At 56.1% G+C, this 27,980-nt stretch overlaps 1 protein-coding gene across 1 annotated transcript in view; it reads left to right on the top strand.

Moving 5' to 3' along the window:
- The first annotated feature begins 6,355 nt into the window (after positions 1 to 6,355).
- The window catches only part of SHROOM2 (shroom family member 2), an 81,354-nt gene continuing 59,729 nt past the window's right edge, over positions 6,356 to 27,980 (top strand). Inside the window, exon 1 of the mRNA XM_037511709.1 lies at positions 6,356 to 6,520. Coding sequence (XP_037367606.1) covers positions 6,356 to 6,520 — 165 coding nt within the window. The remainder of the gene's footprint in view (positions 6,521 to 27,980) is intronic.

The raw sequence follows: 27,980 nt of genomic DNA, 5'->3' as shown, positions 1-27,980 counted from the left end.
GAGTTTGTTCAGGACACCCTCTCCCCGCACAACTTGACCCCAGGCCATGACAACCATGTGCAGGGTCAGTGACAAAGCCCCATGGGGTGGAAGTGTCGTCTGAACTCCCGGCCCACTGTCCATCTCCGTCCTCTGCCCCTGGAGGCTCAGAGGCCTGCAGACATCCCACCAAGGAACGCCTTTTGAACCCAAGCTGAGACCCCCAAGAACCTGGTTTGTGGCTGCTGTTGGGGTGTGTACTTCACCCGATAAAAAGCACCCTCCTGCAGGAATCTTGCCTTTTCCTCTGAGAAAACAACAGAAATCCACAGATTGAGCAACAGTCCTGCGAGAACCAGGCCTGAGAAGGGAGGAGGAGACCAGGCTGGGGCTCGCGTTCGGAGAGGCTGAGCTGTCAGTGCTGTGGTGCCTGCGCTGGCAGCTCCCGTTCGGCCTCACCCCCCACTCCCCGCGGCTCACCCTTTATCTCCAGTTCAGGTAAGAGGTGCCAGAAGAGGGGAGGACGCGGTCAGGAGCGGAGGCGCCCGGCTGAGGAGCACACCCAGCTCAGTACCTGCCGCCAGGACCAGGCGGGTCGGGGACAGGAGCTCCCCTCCTCGCACCGCCCATGTCCACAAACCGGTCAGACGGAAGGAATGACCTCAGCCTCCGCCTTGAAGCAACAAGAAGTCACTGTCGAGAAGGAGGCGGTTCCCAATGGCTGGCCTTGATGCCGTGATGGCAGCCGCCCTTCCAAGGAAGGGGGCAGAGGGTGAACACGCGCGGACGTCCCCCTCTTAGTACTGTCTTGCCACTCGCCCTCGCCCTCGGCAGAGCACGGGCGTGTGTGTGCAGAGGACACTGCTGCGTTTGCGTGTGCAGAGGAGACACTGCTGCGTTCGCGTGTGCAGAGGAGACACTGCTGCGTTCGCGTGTGCAGAGGAGACACTGCTGCGTTCGCGTGTGCAGAGGAGACACTGCTGCGTTCGCGTGTGCAGAGGAGACACTGCTGTGTTCGCGTGTGCTTGCGCCGGCAGCCTCAGCACTCGGGACTCGCGAGCTAAGAGCGCGCGCTCGTTAACCACAGACCGGCTCATTTCGCAATGACTGTCACCGGTGCCCAGGGCCGCGACAGGGGATAGGAAACCCACAGCAACCTCAAGGGCTTGGCTGCGGCCAGAACTGCAGCGTGTTGGTAGACAGTGCAACCTCACCTCAGCCCAGCGGTGCACCCTGCAGAACAGCTGCAGAGGGACGTGCTAGAGCCACCGCCCGCGGCCAGAGGACTGAAAAGCACTCACTCCCACCGAACAGGAACGCGAGGGTAACAGAGCCCTCCGAGGAAGACCAGGCAGCTTAAACGTAAGGGCTCTTCCCCCAGTCTCCGGGTCTCCTTATACCAGCCTCCGTCAAACGTGGAGAGGAAGCCCTTGCACCACCCAGGTCTCCCCGGACTCCCACCACAGGGCCAAGCCTCCCTTCTTAAGGGGCCAAGGAGTGGATGCGTTAGCTTTCAGCAGGCCTGGTCTTCGCCACGGCTCCCCTAGTCGAGTCATGACAGGCAGTGAGGGGTGGCATCTTACTATTAAGCTTGGTTTACAAATACAGCAGGCTCTTGGGGGGGCTCCCTGGAGGCGCAGGGGTCAGGCTCAGCACTATCACCACTGAGGCCTGAGTTTGATCCCTGGCCTGGGAGCTACTCACATGGCGCAGCAGACCTCTCCTGTCTCTCCCGCTGCTCCCTTCAGCAGTGGATTTCAGTGGATCCGCCTGTTCTGTTCCCCACTCTGTCTCTGGGGAAACTTCTCACCCTCGCACCTCTGGCCTGCACCCCAGTGCTTCTAAGCATAAGTAAATAAATTTTTTAAAAAAACAACAAACCAGTGGGCTCTTGGGCCATAATTTGCGAACCCATTTCCTTTACCTTTTCTTTTTTTAAAATCAAAGTAAACAAAACAATAATAAATTAAGAAATAAATATGGGCTTTCTAATGTATATTTGCCAGATGTCTTTTTCTCCTTTCCATAGAACTGGGGCGTAGGCTAGAGGTGCGAGGGGTGAGGATTCCCCAGAGACAGAGTGGGGAGCAGAACAGGCAGATGGACTGAAACACACTGCTGAGGGGAGCAGCAGGGAGAAAGGAGAGGTCTGCTGCACCCTATGTGTCAGCTCCCTGGCTGGGAATGGAACTCAGGTGTAGTGGTGATAGCCTGAGCCTCACCCCCTAGGCCACCAGGGAGGCCCAGGAAAAGGGTCTTAGCATGTGTGATTAGATTTAGGATTCTGAGAGAAGAGAGGCCCCTCAATTCTCCAGGTTATGCCAATGTGTTTGCAACAGCCCCCCACATCAGTCACAGGTGTCCTCAGGAGGGGGTAGGTGCCCAAGGGATGAAACCGCCCACAAAAGCAGAAACAGGGACGTGGCTTAAGTGCCCACAGAGTGAGGGCTGTATCAAGAAGCTGCAGGGTGGTCACATGACAGCGCTGTTTAGCCATCAGGGAAGAGGACATTTTGCCATTTGCAGCAAAATGGACCTGAAGGAGCTTCTGAGAAGAGTGGTCAGTCAGCAGGATGCAGACAATATGGGCTGGTTTCACAGACAAGAGGGAAGCAGAGCAGATGAACTGACAGCAAAATAAGCGTGGGGGAGCAAGGGTGAAGGGGGGAGATGGTGGTGGGTGTTTTACTTTTGCTTTTTCTTCTGAAGAGAAGAGCGCCAGCGCACGTGCCACAAGACTGCGCCGGAGAAGGGGCGGCCAGCGAGCAAAGGAGAGATGGCAGGGATGCGGTCAGGGGCGCACAAAGGCCAGCGGCCAGCCGAAGTGGCAAAGAAGACTCTCCCCTTCAGCCCCCAGGAGGGCACCGTCCTGCCGACACCTCAGTTTAGACTTGTGGCCCAGGGGGGAAAGAAATGTCTCTGCTTTGAGCCTTCAAGTTTAAGCCCATGAGTTGCAACAGTCCCCCACACTGAGGCTCCATCCCAAAGGCATCTCCAGCTCCGCCTGCACAGGCCAAAGGCACGCGGCGCCTCCCCGCCCTGTTCTTCTACCTCCAGCTCCATTTATCAGCCTCTCGGCTCAGTTCCTTAAGCCAGAGCCCCAGGAGTAGCTCTTGAGGCCCACACCCCACCCCGAAGAGGCACCCTGGCTGGGGAGTGGAGGCAGATGGGTACGCGATGAAGGGCTGGTGGCTTCAGCGATTCCTTAACAGGTTTTCTGCAGCTCAGGCCGCGCTTCCAACTTCCGCATGAGGAGAGCTCCTAGGGGGCAGAGCCTTTGGTCTCCACCCGAGGAACCCTCACCCCACTTCCTCTCAGTCATTCTGTGCTGAATGCTGTGAAATATCTCAGGGAAAAAGGTAAAACAAGGCTCGGATGAGACAAGAGTTTTACCTTCACAGCCGTTTGAAATGTGCAGACTAAAAGATGGACATTCTAGGCATCTTCCCTGGCCGAAACTTCCTCAGCTAAGAGTTTAGCACTTAACTGTCCTCCACGTGTTTCCGCGCACTTGATTTATTTTCTCTTCACAGGGAGAGTTAATGCTTCGTATTTCCTGCATCCTTTACATTCCTTAGCAGCCCCTCCCCCGTACAGGCAAGTAAAAGGTACTTGCAACACGAGCTCATCTGGCGGCTTTATATAAAAAAAGACAACTGAGAAATAGTCGATGGCTTTCTCAGAGTGTTTGCAGACACGAAGACTTCTGCAGCGGCTCAGAACTCCCTCTTATTTAAGTGTTCCTGATTTGAAAAGTTAGGTGTCTGGTTACATGTATTTATTATTACGTTTTAAAGATTTATTTATGCATTCAAGAACTGGGGTGCGGTGGGGGAGGGGGTGAGAGGACTCACTAGAGACAGAGTGGGGAGCAGAACAGGTGGATCTACTGAAACCCACTGCTGAGGGGAGCAGCGGGGAGACAGAAAAGGTCAGCTCCCTAGCCGGGAATCAAACTCGCGCTGGCTGGCGATAGCTTGATAGCACTGAGACTTTAACCCTTGTGCCAGGCCACGGGGGAGGCCCCTCTGCATGTTTTTTAACAGCACCATAAACAAGTGAGCTAAGCGGGAGGGATGCCTAATGTGAAGATTAAAAACAAAACAAACAAAAGTCAGCACAAAGATGTCCAGTAGGGATGAATGTCAACCTCTACCTCTGTCTGAGGCAGGGGCGGCATACCCCTTTCCGCCGCACTGTCACCGTCAGCTGACAGTGATTACACACGGGACAAGAAATGTTAAGGAGACTTGGGCTGCAAGGAAATCACTGCCCTTGCCTTAGTGGAACCAGTGGCGTGCGTGTCAGCCCCAGGGGGCACTGAGATGTTTAGTCAACACCAGCTAGAGGTTAGGGTGGGGGGCAGTTTTGGGATACAGGGACCTCCTAAATTCTAGCTGCATTTATATGGTCTTTTCTCTTTTGCATCCACCTTTTAAGGAAAACTTTTTATTTGGAGATCATTATTGATTCACGTGTAGTTGTAAAGTATGCAGGCACATCATTTCCATCCCAAAGGTAACACCCAGCACCGTATCACAACTAGGACAGTTAACAATCCACCTGTCTTATTCCCATCACCCCCAGCTGGCTGTGTGATTTAATCTGCAGAATCATGTGACCATCTCGGGCAAGATATACTGGAGGCTGATTCTTGCAGACATCATTCTCGCAGGCACGTGGCTTGAATCTCCACTTTGCTTCATTCCTCTAACCAGAGATATTGAGGACATTGTGACTTGGAAGTTATTTATGGGCCAGTAATCACTACCCAGAGCCATGGCAGGTGCCCAGGGGAGTTTGCACTCTTGTTTCAATTGCTTGCATGAGACACAAAGACCAACCACAGACGCAAAGACTAAATCTCTCGCTTAAGCGCTGAAGGAAGGAAACCAGAGTTGAGATTCCACTTCGAGCTCGAGTGGTGCAACCCAGACCCAGGGACCCGAGGCGGGCTTTGTCCAGTGCTGCCTCAGGTTGTGCTGGCTCCTCCTGCGGCATCATCACCTGTTAGAAGTACCTGCATGGAGCTGCTCTGAGGAAACAGGTGTTCAACGGCGTCCAGCTATGTAGCTAGAAAACGAAAAAAAAAACACAACAAAACTGGTTTAGCAAATTACGCAAATACCCATCAGTGCAGATTTTCTTGAGTTTTATGGGCATTGATAAGAGGCAGAACAGGTGACACACCTTTCAAAGTCGCAGACATGCAGTCATTTCCAACCCCCTCGGCCCCTCTCTGGCCCATGCAAGTAGGGGACCCTAGGTCCTTGGGGCGCGGTGATGCGCCAGTGAGGACGGGGTTTGAGCCCCAACTTTCTGGGCGGCAACTATACAAAGTGCCAACAAGAGGCCCCGCGGGTCCGGGCTGGGCGCCGCCGGAGGGAACTGCGGGGGCACAGGCGGTCCCTCCAGGACACAGGGCACGCGCCCCTGTCCAGGCCCGGTTCTGCCAGCACCCTCCGGAGGCCCAGGGTCGGCGGCCAGGGCCGGGACAGTGTGGGTGAGCGCGGGCTCTGGCTCCCAGTGCCCCGGGCTGGAGACAGGGCGCCGCGCAGGCACAGGCCGGTGGCGCGCGGACCAGCCGGCCCGAGCCCGCGGGGGGCGGGGGGGACCCGCGGCGCTTCCGGCCTCACCTGCGCGGCCGCCCGCAGCCCGCGGTCCGCGCGAACAAAGGCGGGGGCGCCGCGCCGGCCGCGCGCCCCAAGATGGAGGGCGCTAGGGGCTCCAGCACGACCGCCGGGTGCGCCCCGGCCCGGGCCGGCTCGCGCGGGCGCTTCCGGCGCCTCACCTGCAGCGCCCCCATCGCCCCGCCGACAGCCGGGCGCGCCCCGCGACTCTCCGGGCGCGCGGGGCCGGTCCAGGCCGAGCTCGCGCGCTGCCCCACGCGGGCCCCGAGCGCGCGCCCCGGCCCCGGCCCCCGAGCGCGGCGCCAGGTCCCGAGCGCGCGCCGGCCCCGCCCCCCGCCCGCGGGCCACCTGGGGGAACGCCCCCGAGCGCGCCCGCCCGAGGACCCGCCCCGCCGGCCCCCGCGGCCGCGCGCGCGCCCCGCGCCCCTCCCACCCTCCGGGCCGCTCGCGCGAGGCCGGGCGCACGCCCCGCCCCCGCCCCGCGCCCCCGGCCTCTCCCCGCCCCTTCCCGCCCGCCCCCGTCCGGCCCGCCCCCTCCCCGCGCGCCGCCCGCCCGCGCGCCGCTGCCCAGCCCGGCCGGCACTTTCCTCCAAGTTGCGGCGCAAGTTCGCCGGGGGCCGGCGGCGGCGCGGGCGGCCGGATCCCCTCGCCGTCCGCGGGCCGCACCTCCCGAGTGCATGGGCGCGGGCCGGGCGGGCCCGGGGGGCTGAGCGGCCGCGCCGCCTCCGCGCCCCGCGCCCCGCGCCATGGAGGGCGCCGAGCCCCGCGCGCGGCCCGAGCGCCTGGCGGAGGCCGAGAGCCGGGCGGCCGACGGCGGGCGCCTGGTGGAGGTGCAGCTGAGCGGCGGCGCCCCGTGGGGCTTCACCCTGAAGGGCGGCCGCGAGCACGGCGAGCCGCTGGTCATCACCAAGGTAGGGCGGCCGGGGCCGCGCGGTGACAGCCGGGGGCGGTCTCGGGCGGGGGGTCGTCGGGCCGGGCGCGCGGGAGGGGGCGGCCCGATCGCGCCCCCGGCCCCCGGCGCGCGTCCGCCCGGGGCACCTGCGGGACGTGGGCCCGGAGACACGCGTGGGTGCGCGGCCCGGAGACACCCGGGCGCTCCGCCGCGCCCCCGGCCCCGCGGACTCCCAGCTCCGCGCAGGGTTTAAATGGCTCCTGTTCCGGGTCCCCTCTCCTCCCCCGCCGGGAAGGGGCCTGGTGCGTCCCCTGTCACCCGGGCCTCGCCGGCGACCGCCTGCACCTGTGGCGCCGCGCAGAGGTCGGCGAACATTCCCGTGTGCGGGGGGTGCACGGAACCCCACCCCACCGGCGAGTGCCTCGCTGGGTCCGGCTTCTGCATCCCTTGGACCTGCACCCCTTATCGCTGGGAAAGCCAGACTAGGAGCTGCCGCCAGCCCGGCTTCTGATCCCCATCAGCCCATCAATATTTACTGACTTTCGGCTCCCAGCCCAGGATCTGCTGCGCTCTGGATACCTGCTTAAAACAAAACAAAACAAAACAAAAAACTGCAGAAACTTCTCAGCGCCCTTGATAAAAGTGGAATTTAGGTGCCGATAGTAGGAAATCATTAGTATGTCTCATAAAGAATGTGTTTTGCTTGTGTATTGGGCGGGGGGACTGCTTTACAATTAGGAATTCTCTTCTCTCAAAACACAAAATCCATTTTGAAGTCTACCAGCTGAACCTGTAAAAATAAACAACGACCCAATTGTCCTGTTTCTTCTGGTCAGAGGATCTATCGGTCAGTCTCTCTGGGAAGGGTTGGGCCGGGGCCATTGCTCGGGACAAAGTTCCCTTTAAAATGTAAGAATTCATGGCCACCACAAGCATTTGAAGGTGACTTACTAGTTCTCCCTGCTTCCCTGTTCCCCCACAGCAGCTACGAGTAATGTGACTCTGCCCTGCCCAGCTGGTAGTGGGTTTGGGAAACTGGGCGGCTTTATTATTCATATAGCCCAGGAGACACTATACTTCTGTGCTTGCCTCTCATTTTGCTAGTTATAAAACTAGAGGGGAGGTTTGTTTCCATGCGCGCTGGAGTCATGTGGAGCTGGAGAAGAGGCTGTCACTGTGACAGTGTCCCCCAGTTGGATGGTTTGAGAAGATAGAAGGTCCAGGGTCTCACCTTGCCCAGGGAGAGCACCTGCCCGCGTAGGTGCATCTTTAAGCGCGTTAGCCTGTGCCTTGTCAGTCAAGGTCTTACCAGGCATTTCTGATGGTCCAAGTTAAAAAAATATCAGATAACTACTCAGACCGTGAATATTTCATGTGTTTCTTTAAAAATAAAAAAGCCATACCGTCAGCCTAGGTTTTAGACTTTTTTTTTTTTTTTTTTTTAGCAGATGGAATAAGTAAAACATCCTTTAAGGTGAAATCTTGCTTTTGGGCCTGACCCAGTGTAAGAAAGTTGGAAGTCACTTTGAACGCTAAAACGCTGTTATTTTACCAGAAGTTGCAGAAAGGAACCCCAGAACACATCCTCCTTCCTCCAGGTGCCCTCAGTTCTAAAACACTCCATGTGTTCACAGGAAACTGCACGTTCACCCTTGTCCACACACCCAGAAGTGTCCACGGGAGGCAGTTTGCTCTCTTGATTTGGCTTTTTTGGCCCTCCCTGCAGTTGCTGAGGGTGTGTTGGAGAAGTTTTGGTGGCCAGGCTGGTACAGAATGAGTGAGTGTGTGTGTACATGTGTGTGTACGTGCTTACAGCTACCCTCATGCAGCTGCTCAGATTACACCTCCTGAAGGACAGTCTGCTGTGGCAGAGACTAGTGCCTGTGCCTTGTCTCTGAGCTGCTCGGCCGTACCCCCTTGAACTGTGCTTAGTCCTCGTGGATGCCCTGAGTTGACTACAACTTGTGCTTTCTTTGGCTGGGACGGGGAGGGCCAGGGCCACTTGGGACTCACAGGCTGCATTTCCATGCACGTGTGTGTGCATGCACAGGTGTGTGCGCGCATGGGTGTGTATGTCCCTGCACAGGTGTGTGCGCATGCACAGGTGTGTGTCCGTGCACTGGTGTGTGTGCATGCATAGGTGTGTATGTCTGTGCACAAGTGTGTATGTCTGTGCACAGGTGTATGCGCGCGTGCACGGGGGTGTGCTTGTGCAGACTCACAGGCACTCTTTAAGCACACGGTGTGTTGCCTGATGTCGGCTGCCCTCACCTGTCTTTTCCTATGAATTAAGTCACCTGCTATACCTGCCTGGCATCCAACAGCTGCTAGTGAACCATTACGAGCAGAGGATGCAGGAATCCGTGCCCTCTGACCACTGCTTAACGAGTAGGAAGAAGCTGAAGACTGGGGGTGGGGCATGGGGTCATTCCACCAGCAGAATTTGGATTAATTCAAGTTCTGAATTTTCCTTTCTCAGTAGTTACTGAAATATCTGCAGGACTCATTCAATAATAATTGTGCTAGCAGGGTTTTGGTGGTTTTTTTTTTTTTTGTAATCAACTCTTTACATATTAGCACCCCAGGATATTCTGCAACTCATTTTCTGTTCACTAGAATCTGATTTGGGAGTGGCTTGTGAGAGAGAACACACTTTTTTTTTTTTTAAAGATTTATTTATGCATACCAGAGCTGGGGTTTAAGCCAGAAAGGGGGGGGGGCGGTGAGAGAATTCATCAGAGACAGAATGGGGAACAGAACAGGCAGATCTACTGAAATACACTGCTGAGGGGAGCAGCGGGCGAGACAGGTGAGGTCTGCTGCGCCATGTGGGTCAGCTCACTGGTTGGGGATTGAACTCATTCATGCTGCGGTGGCTGGCAATAGCTTGATAGCACTGAGACTTAACCCCTTGTGCCATCAGGGAGGCCCAAGGACACACTCTTTATAGAATGAAGGCACATCTTAGAACTGGAAGGGGTGCCCAGAACGAGATTGGTTCTATCCCCATCTTCAGATGGAGACGTTTTTTTTTTTTTTTTTTTTTTAAATATATTTTTTTTTTAAACATGTTTTTTTTTTTTTTTTGTTTTATTTTTTTGTTTGTGTTTGTTTATACAAGCACTGGGTACAGTCAGAAGCGTGGGAGGGTGAGAGAATTCACCAGAGCCAGAGCGGGGAGCAGAGCAGGCAGAAGGACCGAAGCACACTGCTGAGGGGAGCAGCGGGCGGCAGGAGAGGTCTGCGCGCCATGTGGGACCCTCCTCTGGTGGCCGGGGAGCAGCCGGGGATCGAACCGACGCCGCAGAGACGGCGGGCAGCTTCGCAACCCAGCGCTCAACCGCTGCGCCACCTGGGAGGCCCCAGATGGAGACGTTTTAATGACCAATTTTATAGATGAAAAGCTAAGGCCAAGGGAGGTTAAATGCTGTGCCCTGAGGCCACAGATCTGGCAATCACAGGAAGGTCCTGAGATCCTGACCAGAAATGTCCCTCCTCCGGCGGTGCCATCTGCTCTTGTCTGGAAGCCCTGTGGTGTCACTTTCGAGAACTTGGTCACATTGTGAGGGTTTTTCCAACCTGGGTTCTGTAGATATTCTGAGCTGGAACATTCTTTGTGGTGGGGGCTATCCTGTGCACTACAGGATGTTCAGCAGCGCCCCCGCCCCCACCCATTGGTACCCCCCACTGCTGGTGTGACAACAGCAAAAAGAAATTGTTGCCAGACTCTGTCAAATGTCCCCACAGGAGCCACATCACAAGTGGTGAATCATCTTGTGAGGTTCACTGTGTCACGTTTACTTTGAAAGCATTGAAAATTAGCTTTAGATTGGGAAATGCATGCTTAATTCTTTTTGAAGATCCTGGCCTTTCAGGGGGTGTGCCTGCCCCCCCCCCCACGCCTCTCCCTTTGCCAGTGCTTGTCCGGAGGGCTCTTCTCTTCCCGCTGCTGACCCCAATAATGGGCTGTATTTACATAGCAAAACTCAAACAAATACTCACTTCATCTGCATTTTGGGAGCTGGAAAAAGGAAATGGAAGCCGGAACTCCTGAGTGGTGTGTGCTGGGCAGTCAGGGAGGCCGCAGGGTCGGGCCAGCTCCTGTCTGGGTCTGGTTTGCAGTGAGGGGTGTCCACTTCCCAACGTGCCCTCCTGGAACTCAGAGTGCCGTGTGGAGCCCACTGACTGTCTGTTTCCACCGACCTGTGGCCGGAGCAGTGAAAAGCCCATGAATATCCTTTTTTTCCCTGCTGCTGGCGGAGACAGGGAGACGGGGCAGAAATGCCGGGCCTTGCTCTAGGAAGCTGAAGCGCCTTTGAGCTGCGGCCATTCCCTAGCCCGTGCTTGAGGCGGGTGTCTTGGGCCGGCACAAAGTGTGTTGCAGGCGAGTTTTGGTTTCTGTGCCTTCCTTTCCCGGTGGAGTTAGCAATGGGCAGCTTCAGTGGGGGTCCAGGAAGGACCTGACTTCTAACCTGCCACCGGAAGGGCTAGAATTCCAGAAAGGAGGTTGGGGTTCCGGGCCAGCAGCTCAGTGTCAGCAGGCCCCCTGCGGCCTCAAGAATGCTGGTGGCAGGAGGGAAGGAATGAAGCCCCAGCCCCTGCTTGTCACCACTGCTGACAGCCCCTCCTTGAAGACTGCCAGAGCCTTTGCCAGAAACCCCAGAGATGACATGGTCTAGTCCCAGGGGTGACTCCTTGGGGACCCTCAACATGTTCAGATTGTTTTTGGGGAGTTGACCCATCTGGGGAGGGGCAGAGAGCTTGGCTTGGGATGACCAGCCTGACTCACTCTCCCAGGCACTTGAGATGGGCACAGGATTTCGCTGCAGGAGACACAGCCCTTAACCTTCCATTGCAGTTTGAATGCTGCTGGGTGGAAGGGGCTGGGGTCCGGGGTGGGGGAGGGTGCGCTGCCTGCTGGCAGATGCCCCCAGGCAGCGGTGGCGGCGGTCAGCCAGCTCTCCTGGTGGCTCCGCACAGGCTGGCCCTTGCTGGGCTTGGGGCTGGAGACACCAGGCACCCGATGGGGCTTTGAAAGGGGCTGTGCTGAGTCATGGTCATGGCTGAGCAGGGCCAGGACACCTCCTGATGTCCTGTTTGTCCCCAGGAGCGGGTTCCCTGTCAGTTACCGGCAAAGGTTTGGAGGCAGGCGCCGTCGGATCAGCGGAGGGTAGGGAAGGCGGGGTCCAGGTGTGGGTGCAGACCTTGCCCTCTGCTGTGTTTCAGCTGGATGCCGTCAGTTCCTCTGGCTCCAAGGAACTGCCCGGGGGTCTGATGGAAATACCTGGGGTGGGGGGTGAAGGACTGGGCCTCTGGAAACCTGGGTGCCCTGGGGTGCTGCAGCCACCACTCCCTGGAGGGTGGCACCCCAGCCGCTCTCTGAGGTCAGCAGCAGTTCCAACGAGAGTGATTCTAAAGACTCATTTATATTTAAGAATTAATAGTATGGTTAGAAAGGGAGGGGGTGGTGCGTTTTCTTCCTGTGCTGAAAGCCCCTTTCAATTGGTAGGCCCGCCTTGCCAGCTGGCATTCAAGCAGGTCTTCGTGGCCCTGTCCCAGCCTGCCCCTCCCCGGCCCTGCCGACCTCTCCTCCTCCCCCTCCTCCGGAGGTGTTTTGGGTGTGGGGGTGGAAATCAGGCAAGGAGCCTAAAGTTCTGCCTCCAGGTCAGGTAGCTGGAGCTTTGAGGTTCAACGGGTGGAGGATTCTTTCTCTTTTAGACATTAATTTGGTTTGACTCACCTCTATAAATCCAGAGGCTTCTATGGTATAAAAACCTGTAAACTCAACTTGTGCATCCTTCTTGCATGGAACACGAGGGAATCTGGCCTTCCTGTTTCAGTTATAAGTATTTCTTGACATGTCCCAACATTCATCTTTTGGGGGAGAAAAAGGAAAACTGGTTTGCTGGAGAGGTAGCGTCGCTGCGTATGATAATGAAAGACTCATAAAAGCTGCCGTTTTCACCTTGTCATAACGAGCTGGTATTTCATAACTCAGCTTTCTATTTCCTAGCCCAAGAATGTGGGCTCCTTGCTTAGAAAGGACTGGTTTTCCTCTTTGGAAAGCATTTTGAAGCTGTCTTCCTGCCGGAGTTGTCTTGTGTCTGCCGGCAAACAAACGTGGACTGGAGGATGTGCAGGCCCCGGAGCCTGCCTGCTCACCAGGGCGCCGTGCACACAGGCCCCAGGACCACATCAGGGCCTCCAGGCTGAGTGGACTTTTCTTTCTTTTTTTTTTTTTTTAAAAAGATTTATTTATGCACACAATGGCTGGGGTGCAGGCCAGAGGTGCTGGGGCGGGTGGTGAGAGGATTCAGCAGACAGAGTGGGGAGCAGAACAGGCGGATCTACTACCTCTCCACTGCTGAGGGAAGCAGCGGTGAGTCAGGAAAGGTCTGCTGCGCCATATGAGTCAGCTCCCTGGCTGGGGATCGAACTCATGCTGTAGTGGCTGCAAATAGCTTCATCGTGCTGCGTCTTATTAACCCCTTGCACCACCAGGAAGGCGCCGGAGTGGACTTCTTCAGGTCTCACTTCCTCTACTCTTAGACGCTGGGGTCAGGAGTGGGGGTCACTGAGAGGAGACATTCTGCAGTTCCTGGGGGCTCTTCCTACCAACGCTAGCCAACATGCTGTCCACACGAAGGGCCTGGAAAGTGTGAGCTTGCCCGCTGCTCTCTTTGGCCTCTATAAAATATTGCTAGTGTCTGCTGTGGAGAGGGAACGTGCTGGAAGAACAGCTCTCCTCTTACCTTGTTGGGGGAAGCATGTGCGCTGAGCTCCAGGAGACGAGCCTGGCGTGGCAGCGGGGTGGGGAAGGCTCGCCTCCCAGTGCCTGTCTTGGTAGAGGAACTGGAGGGAATCATTAAGAAATAATAATCAGATTAAATGTATTTGGTTGAACCCAGAGGCAGGATATTCAGCGAAGCCCAGCAAAAGAGACCCCTCCTCCCCTGTGAGGACCTGGCTGTCTGTCAGCCCTGGGGACATGATGTTGCTGTGAGGTGCCCTGGGTGGCTCGGCATGGTGGGGGTCTAGGCAGGGTGGAGGGCGGCTTCTCCTGGCCCCAGGTGACTGAGGCTTTCAGATCAAAGGCAAATTGTGAAAGTCAGCAGAACCCTGAGTCCATTAAAGGCAACTCGGCTGGGTCACTTTTCCCGGGAAGCAAAGGGACAAAGTGTTAGTGTGTCTTTTTGAGGTTTGTTTTTCTTTTTATCAAAGTGGTTCTCAGGCAGTTGACATAATCAAATAGTGCTTGGGGGCCTGTTATCACAGCACTACCTCCCGCCCGGCTGCCTCCTTCCCCAGGGACAAGCGCGGACACTTTTTAGCCAGTTTATTTGTCCTTTCCTTGTACTGTGTATCGTTGCCGCTTGGCTCGGTCCTTGTGAGGGTGGCTGTTGACTTCCCACAAGGGAAGCCTGGGACTTAGCCTTTTTCCCACGCCCCTCCTTCCGTCCACTACGCAGGCCCACTTCTTGGGCCCCCACACTCCCAAAGTCACATCATCATTTTGGTTGGAGGGAGCGTTTTTGGCCTTAACGCTCTTGCCGTTCGGGGCCGAATACTTATCCTGGATGCTGTTGTGCTGGGCGTCTGCGACGGTCAGCGGCTTCCCCGTTCTCTGCCCACGCGTGCAGAAGCTCCCTCTACCCTGGTTTTGCCAAGCAAATGTCTCCAGACGTTGCCCACTGCCTTTTGGGGAACAAAGTGACCCCCTGTCACTGTTGAGTAGGAATTTGAAGGAAAGTGTCTCGTGTCCAGCCCCGATGTGCTACTTGATCTATTGACAGCTCACTACAGGCAAATGTTTCTTTCCACCAAAACTATTATTTTGAATCATAGTGTTTCCTCTTTACAGAATAGCAGCAAAGGCTAGCTCTCTCCCCTCAGTGGGCTAGCCAAGAGAACAGGATTTTCTGGAAGCAGTTGGGGAAGAGAAAGCAGCATTAAAGGTGAGGCTGGCCCTCCGCAGCACGGCAGGCGCGAGCTCTTTGCGGCTTTGCCCTCTGGAGTCCAGCTGGCCCGCGGGCGTGGCCATGTCTCCTCACCTTCCAGACTCCCCGCTTGACTACACTTCCCACCTCCCCTGCAGACAGCCGGGGCCAGGTGACGCTTCCGCCCCGCCCCACGCAGGTGGGACGGCTGCCAGGCCTGCCAGCTGCCCTGCCTCCCCCGACGGCCTGGAGTGCAGCAGGCCCTGGGCAGCTGGGGACGAGGGAGCTGCCCGCCACGGGCGAGAAATAAGCCTGTCTGTCGCATCTGGCCATCGCTCAGGTCTTGAATTACTCGCGGCGAGTTAGACTGCCAGCAAGTGAAACGGGAGCGAAATCAAAAGCTTCCGGGACTGAAGGTACTTTTGCTTCACGAGCACACAGGAAGGCATGGTTGTTTGCTTCGTGCTGGGTGTTGATACAGAGCTTGGCCTCCACACACCCCATTCCATACAAGGATGCCCGCCTGCCCCCTGGGCTTCTTTCCACCTTGGTCTTTCTCTCAGCTGATAATTTAATTTCCAGCCCAGCCTACTTTGCCTTCCCCTCCCTGCAGATGACTGCCCGGGAGCTATGGAGAGGTGGGCGAGGCTGGAGAGCCCCGGCCAGGTGATTAGCCCTCTGGTGGGGCTGCCCTGGGAAGAGGCAGGTGGGCGTGTGAGCAGCTGCTGTGATGTGGGGATGGCCCTTTCTCCTGTTCCTTCTAGCCAGACGTTGCCTGGCAGGGCTGTACATTAAATCCCCATTCACCGGGCTGCCTTTATCAGATTAATTAAGTATCATCTTGCAGGGCAGACCGTTTCCCCCCTAGGGAATGGAATACAGACACCTGAGTTGGGCCAGCAAAGGGGAGAGAAAGACTAGTGCAGTGTAAATGAAATGTGGTCCAGGAGGGAGGTGAGGTTGGGGGGGACCTGAGGCCTAGGGTTCGGGGCGCTGGAAAGAGAAGCGCTGCTTCTATTGCAGGAGCTGGGGGAGAAGTTCAAGCACTTTTGAAGCCAGGGACCCAGAATCTGTGGATGGGCAGCCTCCCCAACTCTCAGCAGAGGGCGAGGTGCACCCCTGCCTGCGGTTTGCAGTGCTGAAGCCGACAAAAGGCTGCGTCTGCGTTAATTGTGGTGTTTGTAAATTTGTAAACACGTGATATTTATCTGTACTAATTATAGATATGCTTGTAAATTTGTAAGCAGGGTGATCTTTTTTCTGACTGCAGAAACATTAAAGCCATTTTCAAAAATTGAAAATAAATGAGATAATTGATCAGAAGCTCCAAACATACAGTTTCTGGTAGTACAGCTACATCGGCCACCCCCTCCACCTGGGGATTCTCCCCGCGTGCCGTGTCGAACCAAGTGTTAGTTAACTGAAGATAATTCCTTCAGGATTACGTTTTGACAATCTTTGGCTTCACATGGTAACTCAAAGTAAGCTCTGTGTGTGTGCGCGCGCACGCGATTGCCATTGGAATTTTAAGAAAGACCTATTTTGTTATTGTGGAATTATGTTGAGTTTTGTGATTCAGCTTTTCCTGGGCAAGCATGTAAGAAACCCCCAGCTCCTGAGCAACTGCACACTTCTCACATCAGTCCAATATGTCGGCCTTAAAAAATCTGTGGTTCTTTGGGCCTCTGCAGCTTTTCTTTTAATTTCTCCCAAGTTTCGATGCCCTGAATCGTGAATGAGAGTCTGGAAAGGAAACCTCTGGGCTGACAAGATAGTCCGCTGCTGGACTCCTGTTTATTGTGTATTGATTTCACCCTGGAGCTCGCACAGGACCCACCGCGCTGGGGCTGCCGGCGGGGCTGTGGGCCTGTCCGCCGCTTCCTGCCCCGAGTCCAGTGGCCAGTGTTTTGAAGAAAAGCAATTGGAACCTTGTGCCACTTGTGCAGTGTGAACTTTTACCCACAAAGGTAAACTTTCCCTTTTCCGCTGGTCACGGAGGATGCCCGTGCGTGTGCCCCAGGCAGGAACTTGGCCTGAGCGTTTCCACGCTGCTGCCGCCCGCCGAGAGCTTGCACCCGTGACCACTCCTTCCCGCCTCCGTGGCGTTCACAGAAGGCCCCGGGGACTCTGGCAGGCCCTGACGCAGTGCTGATTTCTCCGCAAGTCCTTCCCTCCTCCCCTCTGGAGGCTTCACGTGCCCGGGTTGCACTACAGTGGCATGGAGACTCCTCTCCTGTCAGGCCCTGCAGCGGCCCACAAACACAGCATCCTCTGGATGCCAAGCTGGCTGTGTCACCACCTTCCCAGTGCTCTCCCCGGCTTTCCCTGGGCCTGCCGCGAGCACCTGCTCCCAGGTCCTCAAGAGCTGGAGTTTCTCGGGTTGGCTGCTGCTGCCTCATTCCCCTGTCCTGTCGCCATGACCGCTGGCTGCCGACTGACCGTGTCTCCAACTTGCCTCTAGACGGCTCTGTGTCGCCCTCCCTGTCTCGAGTCCCTGCTGCTGCAGGGGGGTGGGGGCAGGAGCATTATCCTTTACCTCCCACCCGTCCCTCCTCAGCCTCCCACCTCTATTAGTCCTTCTGTCCTGTCCTGTCCTGCCCGATGGGCTGGGCGCTGGCCACTGAGCCCCGAAGTTTGGCCAGCCCCAGCCGAGGCGTATTGGGAGTGAAAAGAGTCACTGGGTTTTGGACTTAGTCTGAAAGTAAAGGGTGTAAGCTATCGATAACTAACAATCATTTCGTTTTGTTGTTACATGTTCAAATGAGAATAGTTTGGTTCCGTTGGGTTCAATACCCTAAATACAGAAAGACCTCACCTAAGGTTGCTAGGTTCCTGGAAACTGCCGCTTCACAAAAATGACTAACGAAAGCAGCTCGATGTCAGTCGGGCTCCCCCCGCACCCCCAACAGTCTAAGGAAGGGATGTTGAGTGAAATAACGTCCGCCAAGGCCCTCTTGTATGTTGTTAAAATGACCTTCACATACCATCTGTAGGGTAAAGAAAATATCAGGCTTTTCTGCCCTTCCGCCATCAGGATAGATGATGGATCCTTGTCCTGAATGCATGCCTGATGGCGGGCACCTGGAGTAGGGTGTGGGCATAGGTAGATGGGATTCAGCTGAGCTAAGACTGTGCTTTTAAGGGCGGCGTCACGGGGGGACGCTAGCAACCCAGCCAGCAGCAGCAGAACCTGAAGGAGAAGCCGAAGCAGAAGCAGAGAACGCCAGAGAGCCCAGATAGAGTGAAGACTTGCTGGGGGCTGGGAGGCCTGCCAGCCTCCCAGTCCCCCAGCCAGCACCCCTGCCTGCCATATGCCTGGTGAACCCCAAATAAAAGACCTGCAAAACCACTGAGGACTCTGACTCCTCCTTTACCCGGTCTGCATGGGATCAGAAAACCTGCACTGTGCCCATTCCTGCCCTTACAATTGGCGTAGTCGGCAGGATCCATGCAGACGGGTATTGGAGCCCTCCGAAGACCTGGAGGGACTAAGGAGAACAGACTTTGCCTGTGACGACGCTGGAGGCACCATGGCGGTATAGAAGATGGATACGTCCACGAGCTACAGGATGAGACCTGGCGTGAAGGAGACGCCCGAAAGGACCAGCCAACGACACTGGAAAGGACCAGCCAACGACACCGGATAGGACCAGCCAACGACACCGGAAAGGACCAGCCAATGACCCCTGAGGCAGCAGGCCATTGCTGAAGCAGGGAGAGGCCAATGGACTGATAGACTGATGAACTGATGATTTTGGACTGACAATCCTGCCAGAAGGCGGAGGACCTTAGCAGGTTATGTTTATTTTTTGAGAATCTGGGGGTGGCCAGTGGGCCTAGATGGCCAAAAGCAGCCTGTGTATGCCCAGTGGCCAGGTGGAGGAGAAAAGCCAACTGAGAAAGCAAAAGCTGGTACTGATGATAAGTTGAGAAGCCCTGAGCGGCTGTTAAGCAGCCTGGGTATGCTGAAGAACTGTGAGTCTCGTAAAATCACCTGTGGGTGATGCCCTGCTCATTCTTGAGCGAGGGTGAGGAGCTGAGGAACCTGTCCTTGGGGGACGGGTGGGGAATGTGGCTTGGGGTGGAGCCCAAGCCGAATGCAGAGTTTGGATCCCCTACCCATGTGATTGTGCAGTGGGTTGGCTTGAGTGCAGGGGTCTGTGAGTCGCATGGGTGGCCATGAAGGCCGAGTGTTGGAGCGACTGCAGACAGAAACCCTGAGGGTTGGTGATTACCCCCAACAGAATAAAATTGCCAATCCCAGAGCTAGTGCATCCTGGGGGTGGATGCTGTGTGTGGCTTGTAGCCGAGACTACAGCCAGAGAAGGCCAGGAAGCCTGACGGCTCCTAGCGTGTTATAGTAGATGCCTGAGTGTTCCCCTCCCTCGTATGAGCAGTGCCTTCGGCAGCAGATTTGGTGGCTCATCTGCTGGTACCAATAATTGTCTTTTGCACTTGGTTGGTGCCCTGCCTGGACTTATTTGTGTTCTGTTGTATTTTGTTATATTGTATTTTGTTATATTTGATGTATTTGCTTTTGTGGGCCATGGCTGCATTGTTTGTTTGCTTAGAAAATTGTATATGTATGTATAGACTGTATGGCAGAAAACCCTGAGGGGGTGGACTGTAGGGTAAAGAAAATATCAGGCTTTTCTGCCCTTCCGCCATCAGGATAGATGATGGATCCTTGTCCTGAATGCATGCCTGATGGCGGGCACCTGGAGTAGGGTGTGGGCATAGGTAGATGGGATTCAGCTGAGCTAAGACTGTGCTTTTAAGGGCGGCGTCACGGGGGGACGCTAGCAACCCAGCCAGCAGCAGCAGAACCTGAAGGAGAAGCCGAAGCAGAAGCAGAGAACGCCAGAGAGCCCAGATAGAGTGAAGACTTGCTGGGGGCTGGGAGGCCTGCCAGCCTCCCAGTCCCCCAGCCAGCACCCCTGCCTGCCATATGCCTGGTGAACCCCAAATAAAAGACCTGCAAAACCACTGAGGACTCTGACTCCTCCTTTACCCGGTCTGCATGGGATCAGAAAACCTGCACTGTGCCCGTTCCTGCCCTTACACCATCTCAAACTGGGGCCCCACGTACTCCTGCCGGGTCTCACTCGCCTCCGTAAGAGGGCCCGGTCATGTTGCTTCTTTGCTTTATGGAACAGCTTGGGGGTGATGCTCAGTCTTATTGAATGGCAAAGCCGGAAAGAGCGGGCGAGAGCGGAGAGGAGGGAGACTGCGCCGACTCCTCCCTGGTGGCCGGTGCTGCACTTCCGGAAGTCCCCTTTGTTGGCGCTGGGGCCCACCCACGGGCAGACGGCCTGAGAGAGAAACACACCTGACAGTTCAGGCCTCTTGGCTGGGGGCCGCAGGTTAGACCCAGAGGCGGTGATGAGGGGAGCTGGCAGGAGTCCAGGCCTTGCTGCCAGGCCCTGGCAGCCCTGGAAAGTCTTGAAGCAGGCGGTGGCAGGGATCACTCTGCCAGCACAGGGCAGATGGGTGCAGGGGGTATGGAGGAACAGGAAGCCTGGGAGCAGGAGCAGAGATCTCCCTGGGTGGCGGGCCCTGGGGCACTGGCTGAAGGTTGCTGCAGCCGCCTCTCTGCAGGTGTTGCTCATTGCAACCCATCCCACCAGGTGGATGGAAGTCAAGGATGAGAGTCCCGCCTCCAGAAAGCTCCATGGAGGGAACAGGTGCACCCAGGGCTCACCTGGCCCTGCCATTGTCCCGGTGCGTTGGGGAGATGGGCTGGTGCTGCCTCCGTGCGCTCACCGGGGCCATGTGGACGGCGCAGGTGTGCTGGGGCACCTCCCCATGGGCTTCTGTCCTCCCCCTGGGGACCCCACCGACATTTGGCTGGCTTCGTCCCTAAGACTCTGTCTTCACTCTGCCCTAACTGTAAGAGGAGAGGAAGCTATTGGTTGGAAAGAGCCTTTGAGAATAGCTGTCTCGATAAACCATGTGAGTCACTTTGACTTGAGGTTTCTCTTTTTGTGAATCATCATGAGTCAAAGTCAGGTACTCGCAGACACGCAGGAGAGGTGCGGGTTGGGCTTCTCTGAAAGGGAAGATTACAGTCTTTCCTTTAAAAACCATTCAGCCAGCAATCCCTGGTGGGGACTAGACGTGATAGGTCAGTGGCATTGAGAAGTGGCGAGACGGCTGGTGCCTCAGCGGTCCCGTCACCACCCTCAGTTGGGAGTGGGTCTGTGTGAGGGAGGACAGGCCACGCGGAGAAATGACCGCTGCTCAACAGAGGGCGATTTTGAAGTTCAGCCTGTGGGGAGAGAGTGAATATTAAACGGCCCTGGGCGGAGGGGTCTGCCGTTTGGGAACCCAGTTCCGGGAGCAGCGTTTACGGTCACCCCGGTGCTTCTGTCCCCCGCGGGAGCCCGGCGGGAAAAGTCGTCACCACGAAGCCTCAACACAGCAGATGAATCGCCTGATTCTGCGCAGGTGAACAACCATTTTGGGTGTGGAACCACGCCGAGTGCGCTCTAGAATGACAATGTCACGTCATCGGACACATCACCTTAGTGTTTTGTGTTCACCTATTCCTGGCTGTTCTTTATCACCGGGAGCTTCTACCTGAATCGTCACCTTCCATCGCAGCTTCGTTGTGTCGTCGCGCCTTCCGCTCGCGGACACGGAGTCGCGTCCTCGCAGGAAGACGGCGGGTGCGTGCGGAGCCGTTTTTGCTGTTTGGCTTCTGGGGCAAGCCCGGAAGCCTGCCTCAGACGCCGCTGGAGAGCAGCAGTGAGGTTGTAGGCGGGTGAGGTTAGGACAATCCAGATTCCCCCCCCCCACCCCCCAGTCTTTTTCATTCGGCCGCTTCGGTGTTTGAAGACCATGGACTGGGCGTGCGAGGAGGGGCACGCGGGAGCCTGGAAGCGAGAGCCTCGAATTCTTCCGCTCATCCTGCCCCTGCCCGGGAGTGCTGCGTTGGGCAAGAGGAGTCACAGGAGACCTTTTCAGCGAGCTCCCCGCATCCAGAGCCCGGGCCCGCGACAGTGCGGCCAGCAGCAGAGCGCTCTGGGTATCGGGGTGCCAGTGAGCCCGTCCACAGCCCGCCATGCCGCCGTGGTCCCCGCTCAGGAATTCTGCCCTTTCGAACTGGGCAGGACCTCGTTGGGCTGGGCCGGCGAGGGCGGCTGTTTCCCACTCCCAGACGCTCTATTAGGGCTCGGAACCTGGTGAGAGCTTGAGAGACGCTCCAAGCCAAACATTCCAGAAGTCTCCTGTGGAGAGCCGGAGTGACCCTCCAGGGACCCCTCCTCTTCAACTTCTGGGCATTGGGGAGGGGCGTGCCTTCCGGAAAGGACAAAGGACCGAGGCCGCCTCCCTTCCTTGGGGCACTGTCTCGTTGGCAGCTCCGGGGAGCAGGTGAAGGTTGTCCTGGAGGGAAGCCAGCTTTTCTCATGCCGGGGGCGTGCGGAAGAGACCCCTAAAGATCAAAATAGAAAGCTTGTGGGTTTGGAACAGCTTTAAAGGACTCCCTGGAAAATCGAGGTTAAAAAAAAATCCCGTTGCCGCCCAGCATGGAAGAAGAGCAGTGACTGCTCTTGAAGAGGAAAAATCGCCAGGAGAGCGCTTCAAGCCTCCGCCTTCGCAGGGCTGCTCGCCCCGCAGCCGCCCCGGCTGCCTCCCCAGGGGAGCCACCCTGTGGGATCCGCCCTTGTTTCCAGACGGCATCGTTTGTGCAAGTAACCCCGTGGCAGCAGGAAATCTTCGTTTTAGTTTTGAAAGCTTTTTCGGTCCCCACAAAGTGGAGAGGGCTCGCTTCCCACGGGCTCAGCTGGGGTCGAGACAATGAACAAGCTGGCATTTCGGGGAGTCGGGCTCCTCCGCCCGCCACCTCTTCCTGTGTTGAGGGGAGCTCCGAAGCATTCACCTCTGCCTGGTCCCAGGCTGGGCCTGCGCTACGCGGGGAGTGCGCCTTTCGGTGAGGCGTGAGGAGCTGCCGGAGACCCTGCAGGGGCGAGGGACTGAGCCTGCGGGTTGGCCGGGAACCTCCGGAGCACTCCACGCTCTCCAGTCCATTCTGCCTTGACTTCGGTCTTCTGCACCTTTGCCAGGCTCCAGCTTCCCCTGAGTGGACAGCCCAGGCCAGCCTGCCCTGAGGTCACCGACCCGCCACGCTGGCCGGCCCCTTACACATTTTAGGGACTCAGGAAATGGTCAGAGATGGCCCTGGTCACTCAGGCCTGCCCACAATGCCTTGGGTGGGCAGCCGGGCACTCCCTGAGGTCACACGGCTGGCGTGAGGCAGGACAGCATCTAACTGAGCTAACGGAAGTTCTGTTTGGGGCTGGCTCCTTGAAAGCTGTAGGAACGGTGTAAATGACACAGCCTAAGAGTCATGGTAGACGGTGGCAGTGGCTATTGATTAAAAAACAGTCATTCTAGCCCGGGCACTCAGAGACTTATGCAAAACAGACAGACTTATTTCCTTGGTGTCTCTTTATTGTCTGATTTTTTTTAATTAGAGATTTCGTGGATGGTGATGTGAAATCATACAGTAACATTTGTTTTTGTTTTTACCCTTTTTTAAAAAAAAGATTTATTTATTTATGCATACAAGAGCTGGGGTACAGGCCAGAGGTGTGGGGGTGAGAGGACTCACCAGAGACAGAGCAGGGAGCAGAACAGGCGGAATGACTGAAACACGCTGCTGAGGGGAGCAGCGGGCGAGGCAGGAGAGGTCTGCTGCGCCATGCGGGTTGCTCCCTGGCAGGCCAGGGATTGAACTCGTGCTGCAGAGGCTGCGGATTGCTTCACAGTGCGGTGCTTAACCCCTTGTGCCACCAGGGAGGCCCAGTTTTGGGTTTACAGTCAAAAATTGAGAGGAGGGCAGAGATTGCCCACGTACCCACCTGCCCCCCACCCCCAGCCTCCTGTCATCAGCATCGCTCACTGAGAGGGCACCTTCGTAACCAAGCAAGAACCCACATTGACACATCACCCAAAGTCCACAATTTTTCTAGGGTTCGTGCTTGTGGGTGACAAATTCGATCAATGTGTTAATGATCTGTGTCCCTCTTTATGACATCATTATAGGATGTTTCCACTGCCCTAAAAGTCCTCTGCCCCCCCAACCATCTGTCCCTCCCCACCCCTAGCTACTGCTCCTTCTGCTGTCTCCATAGTTTGGTCCTTTCCAGAAGGTCCTGGCGAGTTGAAATCCAACTTGACAGCTTTCAACTTGTCACAGGTGCTTCAGATTCCTTCTTGGATTTTCATGGCTTGATAGTTTGTTTCTTTTTAGGATAGGCAACATTTGCTTTTCAGATTTCCCGAAATGGTGGTCAGGTTTTTGCCCGGAGCCTCCTCCCAGGCGTGGGTCCGGGACAACGCCCGTGTATATATCGTCTCCCCAGTGAGCCTCTCTCTGTTACAGAGCAAATTCACTGCCAAGCGGAGGATACAAATTATCCTGTTTAATCCTCCCACAGCTCTTCCTTAGGGAAGATTATTCCTATTTATAAGAGAGCCGGCTGCAGTGTAAACACCCGCAGCCGCTGGTCTGAGGCTGTAAACTGGTAAATGTGGGTGCAGATCCCGCCTCTCATTTAAAATCCTGTGTGCTGGCACCCCCACTGCGGCCCCCTCAGCCTGCCTGCCTTTAACTGCAGACGCTGGCTTGTAAGGAGCAGGGATTGGGCCGACGGCGGCGGAGGGCGCCAGGTGGCCTTCCAGATCACGTCGAGACGTTGCGTTGCTGTGAGGATGGACTAGAAGCCACTTCAGAAAAGAATTTACTGTTTGTTTAAAACCCTCTGTAACACACTTTTCCTGGCTGGGTTGCAAAGCCGGTCTCCATCCTTGCACTCTTCTGGAGGGCCATCCTCACTTTCACCTTCGTCCCGTGTGACGACTGGCCCCTGCTTCTTCAGCCTCCTCTGTGGGGTGTCCCCTCTTGTCTCCCCCCCAGTTGATCTCTCGTCCCCTATCTGTACATTCAGTCCCTTGGGGCACCTTTCCTGTGCATTGCATTTGGCCATTCTTGTTTCTGGGTGCCTGCAGCCCCCCCCCCCACCTTCTTGTAGTTTCCTTGTGCTTTCTGCTCGCACTCTGTCCCCTCTGGGTGGTGGACTTACTGTTAAAGGCTTTGCAGTGATTAATAGTGCGGTGGCCTGTGCCACCTCTGAAATCTGTCTCTTCTGGGCCTCCCCGCTGGCGCAGGGGTTAAGTCTCAGCACTGCGAAGCTCCCACCAGCTACTGCAGCATGAGTTCGATCCCCGCCAGAGAGCTACCCACATGGCACAGCAGACCTCTCCTGTCTCCCCGCTGCTCCCCTCAGCAGTGTGTTTCCGTGGATCTGCCTGTTGTGTTCCCCGCTCTGTCTCTGGTGAGTCATCTCACCCCTCCCCAGCTCTGGTCTGTACCCCAGCTCTTGTATGCATCAGTAAATAAAAATACATCTTAAAAACAAACAAACAAACAAACAAACAAACTCTTTTTTGCCACTGAAGATGGTCAGGAGATGTCGGGAAGGGGGGGTCAAGAACTGAGGTCCAGGGCCTCCCCGGTGGTGCAGCGGTTGAGCACTGGGCTGCGAAGCTGCCTGCAGCCTCTCTAGCGCCGGTTCAATCCCCGGCCACAGGGCGAGGGTCCCACATGGCGTGCAGACCTCTCCTGCTGCGCCTGCTGCTCCCCTCAGCAGTGTACTTCAGTCCTGCTCCCCGCTCTGGCTCTGGTGAATTCTCTCACCCTCCCGCGCTTCTGACTATACCCAGTGCTCGTATAAATAAATAAATAAAATCTTAAAAAAAAAAAAAAAAAGAACTGAGGTCCAGTTGGTAGGGAAGCTGCTCCCAAAGGTGCTAGATCTGCAGCTCCAGCAGGAGGGTGTGGGAGGAAGACCACAGAGCGGCGGGCAGGAGGGCAGTGAGGGCTGGAAGCGCTGGAGGAGAGCGGAGACTGGGCACGAGAGCGTGGTGGTCTCGGGTGCCCCCAGAAGAACCTACTACCCTGTCTTGTTGGGGACTACCTATCCTGCCACCCCAGGGGTCGTGGATGGTTTACTCACAACCACGCTGGCGCCTCATTGAGTAGAGTTAAAACTGGCATTCCCCGGGAGGAAGAGGGAACCCGGGACAGAGGTGCTGAGCAGTCGGCTGTGCATCCCCAGCCCAGTAGCTGCTGTGGCGAGTGGGGGGAAGGGGACTTGCCCTGGGCCATGTTGGCACCGAGCTCCACCGGCCACTTCAGCCTTGCGCAGGATTGTTCTGGAACTTCCCTAGCACCTGGCATTGGGGTGGCTCCATTAGCAGATATGCTGCGGTATGTCCTCCTGGGCCTGCCAAGGTCATCTCTTAATCCTGCTTGATTACAGCTCTCCAGAGAACTGTTTATTGTTATGGAAAGTAGGGGGTGCTGTGTTGCACCTTGAAAGGTTCACTGATTGGGGGGAAGAGATGCAGCAACATTTACTGTAAATATGGTGACCCAGGCCTCTCATTCCACAGCTGGCGAGTCAGGAAACTTGACTCTAAGGCCCTGCTGCCTCTTCTGACAGGTGACTGCAGGGATGTAACTGTGCTTTGTGGTTGCTTGGGGGACCGGCAGCCCCTAGGAAGCAGGGGTGGGTTGTGTGTATGCTCCTGTGTGTGTGTGGCAAGTGATTTCCCCTCCCCACCCCTCTCTCTGGCTTGAGCCTCGCTAGGCTAAGGGCACAAGAGCATTAGAAATGCAGACTGGCACTTAGCAAAACATTCAGCCGTGCTGGATTTTAGGACACGTCCTTACATCCTGCCCTCCTAGCTGGGCGGCCAAGGCAAGGTGAGATGGAAGCTGGCGTTAGTACCTAGTCCAGTCGTGCCCTGAGGAAAGGCTGGCTTTGTGGCTTTCAGCACAAGCCAGGCGGGTGCTCTGTGAATTTGGGTTTAGGAGCAGGTCTGCCCAGCGGCCTGCGTGGTAGAGCCTGGGCGGCTGTTTGGGGGAAAAGCACCCGAATTCAGGTTCCTGGAGGAGCCAGAGTCCGGGACCTTGGTGTTGAGCAAGGACAGCCCTGCTGGGGACCTGTGCTCACTCAGGCCTTTGTGCCGGTCCCCTGTCCTGGCGCTGTGATCTGGGGGAGCCCGGGGGGCAGGGGGCAGAAGGAGCAAGCTGGCAGCATCCCCAGCCGAGGGCCGCCTGCTTTGTAGCGCAGGCGCGTGCAGTGAGGCTCACTCTTGCTCTTTCTAGACGGGTGACCTCGGGTAAAAGATGTCACTGCCGGCAACCTCGGTGTCCTCGTCTGTCAAAGGGGCCTGGGAAATCTTAGCTCACAGCCTCATTTCTGGACTCTGTAGACCCTCTGTATTGCTTGACATCTAGATGGGTGCAGCAGGGCGGAGCTAGAAGCTCTGAAGGCAGCCCCTCCCTCTGCCAGCTCCTGTTCCAGCTGCTGCTGCTCCCTCTGGCTGCCCTCTGTTCCTTTCCTGCTGCCTCCGCCTCCCTGCCCTTGATCTTAGCATAGGATGCAGAGGGATAGTTTCCATATTCAAAAACTCACCCATCCTGGGCCTCCCTGGTGGCACAAGGGGTTAAGCACCACACTATGAAGCAATCCGCAGCTTCTGCAGCAGGAATTCCATCCCTAGCCGGCCAGGGAGCAACCCACATGGCGCAGCAGACCTCTCCTGTCTCACCCGCTGCTCCCCTCAGCAGTGGATTTCAGTCAGTCTGCCTGTTCTGTTCCCCACTCTGTCTCTGGTGGATCCTCTCACCTCCCGCATCTCTGGCCTGTACCCCAGCTCTTGTGTGCATAAATAAGTAATTCTTTAAAACAAAACAAATCAAAAAACTCACCCATCCTAAGTGTCAGGTCAATGAGTTTTCTTTCTCTTTCTTTTTTTAAAGATTTATTTTATTTATTTTTTAATACAAGTTGATAGTGGAATTTTGTCTTCTTTTTAAACTAATTGAATTAAAAAAAATTTTTTTAAATATTTATTTATGTATACAAGAGCTGGGGTACAGCCCATAAGTGTTGGGGGAGGTGAGAGGATCCACCAGAGACAGAGCAGGGAACAGAACAGGCAGACTGACCGAAGTACACTGCTGAGGGGAGCAGCGGGCGAGACAGGAGAGGTCTGCTGCGCCATGTGGGTTGCTCACTGGCGGGCGGGGAATCAAATTCTTGAACTCAAGCTGTGGAGGCTGCAGACAGCTTCATAGGTTTCGTCTTAACCCCTTGCGCCACTAGGGAGGCCCTATTTTATTTATTAATGCGCCTAAGAGCTGAGGTGTAGCCCAGAGGTGCAGGGGGTGAGATGATTCACCAGAGACAGCGGGGAACAGAACAGGCAGATTGACTGAAATCCATTGCTGAGGGGAACAGCGTGAGTCAGGAGATGTCTCCTGTGCCCTGTGGGCAGCTCCCTGGCCGGGGATCAAACTCGTGTTGCAGAGGCTGCCGATAGCTCCATAGTTCTGACGCTTGACCCCTTGAGCCACCAGGGAGGCCCCCAGGTCAGTAAGTTTTCACTCAGAGTTGCGTCTCCATCACCACCATCCAGTTCTAGAATGTTTCTATCATCCCAAAAAGATTCTCTGTCCCCACTCAG

The sequence above is a fragment of the Talpa occidentalis genome, unplaced genomic scaffold (assembly GCF_014898055.3).
Source record: "Talpa occidentalis isolate TD23 unplaced genomic scaffold, MPIMG_talOcc4v2.1 talOcc4.15, whole genome shotgun sequence".
In the NCBI taxonomy this organism is placed as follows: domain Eukaryota; kingdom Metazoa; phylum Chordata; class Mammalia; order Eulipotyphla; family Talpidae; genus Talpa; species Talpa occidentalis.
Note: the sequence above shows the minus strand (reverse complement) of the source record. Positions and strands in the feature narration are given on the sequence as shown.